This window comes from Sinocyclocheilus anshuiensis, unplaced genomic scaffold (genome assembly GCF_001515605.1).
Source record: "Sinocyclocheilus anshuiensis isolate Anshui unplaced genomic scaffold, SAMN03320099.WGS_v1.1 scaffold2090, whole genome shotgun sequence".
NCBI classification, from domain to species: Eukaryota; Metazoa; Chordata; class Actinopteri; order Cypriniformes; family Cyprinidae; genus Sinocyclocheilus; species Sinocyclocheilus anshuiensis.
In genome coordinates this window covers 108,252-114,688 of record NW_015560626.1, presented here as the reverse complement: position 1 = coordinate 114,688, position 6,437 = coordinate 108,252, and the positions used below count along the sequence as shown (strand labels likewise).

Below are 6,437 nucleotides of genomic sequence, written 5' to 3'. Positions count from 1 at the left end.
CTACTGCTGTTCCTGAAACCACGCCTTCTTTCTTTGTGTGCACATTTGGGCGGCATTATGTTAATATTTCCACATTGTGACGTAGACATGTGGGGGCGTGTTAGAACGTGCCGTTTTAGGTAGGCGTGGTTGACTCTTAACTTTTATAAAGAATATCTCTTTGGATTTGAGACTTTAGTCTTTGCAACTTTACAGATCTTCTTTATGCACCAAGAGCTTGTATCACTTCACTTCAAAGCAGTGGCGGTTTGTGGGTTTTAAAATAGAGGAGGCACACTAATTGTATTGGTCTGGGATCCCTGCCGATTATTATTATTATATTATTTGCTTAACCACTTTAAAATGGCTTTTTGGTTGCTTTTAGTCAGAAAACATAAAGAAAACGACATGCATACAGCAAGATAATATAATTTCACTTACCTGGCCTATCACTTGAAGCAAACATCCATCCCTTCTTAAAAGTCTGTGTTAAAAGAGAGCTGCCTGTTGCGCCATTTAATTAAGCCGACTGCTGTAGCCTATATCCAGCTTAGGCCGTTTTCCCTAAATTTGTATATACGCTGTTTGAATGACAGCTTGGTAAATCTGTTGGCAATCAAATATTCAATATCGCTACTCATAAGTACTTGGTACATTATCAGCGCAGCGGGAGACGTTCAAACTAATACCACGTAATTTAAGTCTCTGTGATGATTGGATGATATCAGAAGGGAGGCTAGCCTCCCTTACGAGGTTTCTTTTCTCAACACTCCTCAGCGCTGAAAGTGAACACTCGATGGTGATTGGCTAATTTTTTTTTACCAACGGAGGCACGAGAGCTCAGCGTCTCCCCCGGCCTCCCCCTCCCCTTCTCTATCACCTAGCGGTTGTAATTATATCAGCAGATTCTGCAAATTCGCGATAGAAAAATGGCGCTTTCACGTTATGATATTACAACTGTGAAATTACAAACAAAAAATACACATTCTGAGACATGAACTGAAATGAATTGTGAATGTTATTAACATTAAATCGTCCTCCTCCCATTTTCACCTCAAAATTATGGGGAAGCTGTGCCTCCCCTGCCTCCCCCGACGAGCCGCCACTGCTTCAAAGAGAAAGGAAAAATTGAAATCGCATCATATGACTTTAAATATAAAGCCATATAGCATGTTTCTTTTTTGCAAGCATTATTAGAAACAAATATAGCCATGTCTGCACATTTTCCAAGGTGTTGGATGCAAACACAGGCAGCCCTCTGAGACAGCTTGATACGTAAATAATTCATCCAACTGCGATATAGTCCCCAGAGATGTGGCACTATTTTGCCTGATGTGAGAGAGAAATCATTAGCATGTGTAGATCTGAAGTGCCATCCATTTGCTCCAATATTACATTAGTTAAAACCTCAGATAGCTGTGTCGTGATCCTACATTATCCATTTAATTTGAACTAAAATAAGCGACTACTACTAAACACATTCTAATTCACCTCAACAGACCTCTAGCATTTTTAGCACAAGCTTTATTTAAGGGTTCACACAGATTGTACGCCAGAGAATGAAAGTCACAGTTTCTCCTAATAGAAACTGACTAATCTTGATGATACTCCCCTAACATACTCCTGACGGCCCTCCTCGTCTGTGCTTTAAACAAAGGTTATTTTACTTCATTGTCTGTTGTTCATTAAGTGCGTTCTCCCTTTCATCTCACCCTCATTATACTGCAGGAGACCACAAGCGTCTACTGATCACTTTCATCTAAGAGCTGGCATTTACATTTCTTATTCTAGAAACATCACAACGTCTTAAAAATCACTCATCAGAATGTTGGCTCACCGACGATGGAATATTTCCTAATGTTGGAGCAAACACACACACAGATCTTCACAAAAAGTAATTTGAGCTAGAACACTCCCAGAAGCACAGCACATATTGACATCTACATCCATCTTTCTTCTGCTACTGCATTATTTATGAAGATCCTTCCAAAAAGAGCACAGCATTGGTATCCTTGCTTAACAACCAGGCTCATATGCATATTTAATGAAAACAAAATGTGTGCTCCATTCTTCTATACACCTAGTTATTCACAACGTTAAGACTTGTTTTTTCCCGTCGAAAAAAAAAATCACATCACAGAGCATGCGATCTCTATGACAGTTAATGCATCTTAGTAAGACAGAGCATTACAGTTTCATTCTTACTATGGCATATGAAGCAACTAAGTGAAGTTCTTTCACATTAAACCTATAGATCAGCTGATCATCTCAGCTGAAAACAGAGGAAATTACCCTACAATATATATAGCATTTAAACTGCCTACCTGAACATTTATGTTGTGCTAGCGCCCCCTTGTGGAGCGAGCTACAGCACAATGTCCAAAATATACAAAAATGCTAGTTTTTTTCCAGTACACAGACACACACACACACACAAATAAAAGCTAAGAAACATAAACACAGGTGTACAGCAGTGCACAGTTCTTGAGACACACACACACACACACACACACACACACACACACACACACATATATATATATATATATATATATATATATTCTCTCTCTCTCTTTCTCTCCAAATATGATTAAAATATTTTATATAAAATATTTTATATTGTTTATATACACATTTTTACATAGTTTGAATGTGCTAATAATTGTATAAAAAGTTGGTAGTTTTTTTTACAAAATCCCCATTTCACCTTTGTTCAAATCCAATTTATACATGATCTAGAGTCAACTTGCTCTATCATGCATGACATTTTAATGAAACCATTTCCAGATATAATCTAAACAATAAAGAAAGACAATTCTTCTAATATTCCAATGTCCAGTGTGATAAGAACTACAGTACCTCTGTAAATAAGAGTGTTCGTGGTAAAGGGTGGAGGTTTGGCCTGCGGTGTTCAGGCTGTAAATGTTGACTTACCCTGGTCAATAGGGTGCTGTGGCAACTGACTCATCTGGCTGTGCACCACGCCTGCATAATTCCGCAGAAACGCTTCCTCGTTTGGTGTCAGCTGTAAGGGTGGGGACAAAAAAAATACTTTACATTGAAAATCCATGCCAGTGTCCAGTTAAGAATCGCCACTAAACTGTCAAATGCTAGATCAGTTTCAAAGAACAATGAAACAGTCACCAAATTCAAGACAATGATTGGTTTCTACATTTTAGAGAAAATAAAAAAATGTGAGCAATTTGCTTTCTGAAGTATCTGGGCCTTTTTGTGCATTATTATTAAATAAATAAAAAATCACTTGCAGGTTACTCTAAAGAAAACTAATTGTTTTTATAGTCAAACTTTCAATAAAATGTAACCAAGGTTGTGCAGCTGGGGGAAAATAATATTAACCAATGACATCTAATTTAATCCTGACAGAAAAATTCATATCCTCCTCACATTATTTCTCACAAAACACTCAAAAATGTGTCACATTAGTAGTTAAAAGTGAAGCCATTTCATGTCATCTTTAAAGCACATCAGAAGATGTCTTAGTCTCACTGGTCTGACACTTACATTTGATCCCATTTTCTTGAGCATGAGCAGCACCCGCACCTTCTGCTGGATGTACATCTCCTCAGGAGACTTGCCAGGGGCTTCCTCTCGGTTCATCCCCCCTGCTCCTGATGCACTGCTGAGCAACCGCACACAGAGCAAGAGAGTATTCAATTATTCATATCCCAAATTTTATTTTCAGAACTCGTGAGTTGAATACATTCCTGCTTGGGTCTCATACAAAAAATATGATGCGTGAGGGCCTAGAAATGTGAATCAGACCTACATTTAACTGCAGTTAACATTTCCATTAGATTGATAGAATCTAAACAATATTATACTACAGAAAAACCCTTACGAGCTAGCTGTTCACAATCAGGCAGCATATTGGCTTTAAAAAAATCAAACCCATCGTAACCTTTGCCGAATGCAGAAAGCTTCTAATTAAGCAGAATGACAGTGTGTGAAGTCTGAACAACACACTTCAGATCATGGAGCAGGTTGACAGCATCATAAATGGCCCTCATGCATATTTAATGGCAGATCTAACCGTGCTCCCAGCTTTCCCTCATCTTGCTCACTTCCTAATGACCTATTTTCAAACTTACACTCAGTATGAAACATTTTTAAGGACCTTGAGGAGCAAAAAAGAACACAAGCACAGAAGTAAGCCACGAGACTGATGAAGTGAATTTGCAAAACGATCTGATGCCTCAAATATTATTTTCCAGAAATACAAAACACAAACAGAGACAGACTGCAGTAATACCATCTAATCCTTAATCAATGTAATAATGCATCCCACACCAATGTCATGTGGAGAAAAAAAAACAAAGATTTGAGGAGGAAGTACATCAAATACAGTACGAAGGACTCAATCGAGCAAAATGAATGGCATCAAATATAGCCTATTCTGGGGGTTTTGGCGACATCCAGCTTGTGATGTCTCATGCCCTCTTATCTGCACAAAGAGCCTCTAATACATGTTGACAGCTTGTTTGATGTGGGGTTAGCCTATATTTAATTGAAAAGCTGGTTCAACCTTTCATTTCACCATGGATACATTTGTCTGGCCTTGACTTTAACAATGACAGTACCTCCCCATGGCCTATCCGGCATGTTGACAGCTTAAACTTCTGAAGGCTACTTAATGTAAGCCGGGAAGGCGTTTAAGACAGAAAGCGGTATAAAAAACGGGCGACGCTGGCAAAATAACTAACCCAGATTTCCTCTACAGTCACAGACTCATCAGTCACCAAAGGGTCGTGGCATCAAAAGGGCTTCATATTCAATAAAGCATGCACTTTATTCTGCTGCGTCTCGCTGGCAGCCATGGGGGGATGAAGAGTGCTCGCAGATGAAAGACACAATAGGGACCAGAGCGTCAGCTCAGCAGCTCTGTGACACCAGGCACACCTTCAGGGGGGAGACGGCTCGCTCTCCCTTTCTCGCTTTTGATCATGACTGTCCTTCCTGCTGGAGACGAGACAGGCTAGACAGCAGGCAGACTCACTGCAGCTCATCACTGCCGCAAACACCCAAGAAAAGCCGGTGCATAACAACGCACCTACTTCATCCTTCTAAGACTGTGGGTATGAATCTCTGAAAAATGCCCCATAATCTTCCAGGGCTTTAGATGTGTAGCACACCGCAGCTCAGAAGCAGGTGTTTTGTTTGAGCAAGTCTGCATATTTCCTAAAATATGTGGATGATAGACTGTAAAAACAGAGCAAATCATTATTAAAATAATTGATCTTCATAGTCTAAAGATGCGTCTATTATTAATGAAATGCTCACTATATAAATGTAAAATAAACTATAAAACTTTTGAGTTTAATCATGGAATGACAATACATATTGATGCCAATTATTATTTTTTTATTGCAGCTGGAAAAGACAAGCCATGCCACAACACATGGCAACTTCAAAATATACAATTTAACATTAAAGGGGTCATATGATGTTGCTACAAAGAACATTATTTTGTGTATTTAGTGTAATGAAATGTGTTTATGTGGTTTAAGGTTCAAAAAACACATTATTTTCCACATACTGTACATTATTGTTTCTCCTCTATGCCCTGCCTTTCTGAAACGTGTCGATTTTTACAAAGCTCATCGGTCTGAAAAAGCGAGGTGTGCTGTGATTGGCCAGCTATCCAGTGCGTTGTGATTGGCCGAATACCTCAAGCGTGTGACGGAAATGTTACGCCCCTACCATACTGTGATGCCGTGTCCCGGCCGGAGCGACGAGACAAAAACAATAAAACCCATTATAAACTAGGCATTTGTTGCATCCAGTGGGGACATAATTACGGATTATAATGACTTAAACTGTCTTTTTACGCTTAATAAGTTGATATATTCCCTCAGCGACCAGCACGGATCAGAATGACAAAGCGGATATCGTCCTCTATATCGCGGCAGCAACAATACTACAGCGAGAATAAAAGTTACGCCTTCTTTCTTTGCGTGAACATTTGGGAGGATTTATGCAAATCTTCCCACATCGTGACTTAGACATCATCCCGTTAGAACGAGCCGTTTTAGGTAGGCGTGGTTGACTTAACTTTTATAAAGAATATCTCTTTAGATTTGAGACTTTAGTCTTTGCAACTTTACAGATCTTCTTTATGCACCAAGAGCTTGTAACACTTCAAAGTAGGGATGCACTGAATGTTCGGCAACCGAAATAAGCAAAAAATAAGCGAAAAGACCGAATAAATTGTACCGAACAATGATATGACGCGATCAAATAGCAACCAGCGCAGAGTGAGAGGCACGCACTGTTTATTATGCAGCACACATGTCAGCAGTGTGGAAGCATTTAAACTGTCGGAGAAAGACGCAAAAATCATTACAAGCACCGACAGCAAGAGAACGTTTAGTACTGCATCGCATGTCTTCGATGAGAAGAGGAAGGGGTGATTGTTGCTGGTTACTGTATGATGATTGAAA

At 39.3% G+C, this 6,437-nt stretch overlaps 1 protein-coding gene across 2 annotated transcripts in view; it reads right to left on the bottom strand.

The window, feature by feature from the left end:
• ctnnbip1 (catenin, beta interacting protein 1) overlaps window positions 1–6,437 on the bottom strand; it is a 28,961-nt gene that overhangs the window by 11,714 nt on the left and 10,810 nt on the right. The window contains exons 2-3 of one of the 2 annotated variants that reach the window (XM_016478400.1): window positions 3,502–3,619; window positions 2,914–3,004 (exon numbers count right to left, since the gene is read on the bottom strand). In XM_016478400.1, coding sequence (XP_016333886.1) covers window positions 2,914–3,004; window positions 3,502–3,597 — 187 coding nt within the window. In that variant the 5' untranslated portion in view covers window positions 3,598–3,619. The remainder of the gene's footprint in view (window positions 1–2,913; window positions 3,005–3,501; window positions 3,620–6,437) is intronic. The other variant, XM_016478401.1, reaches the window with a different exon arrangement.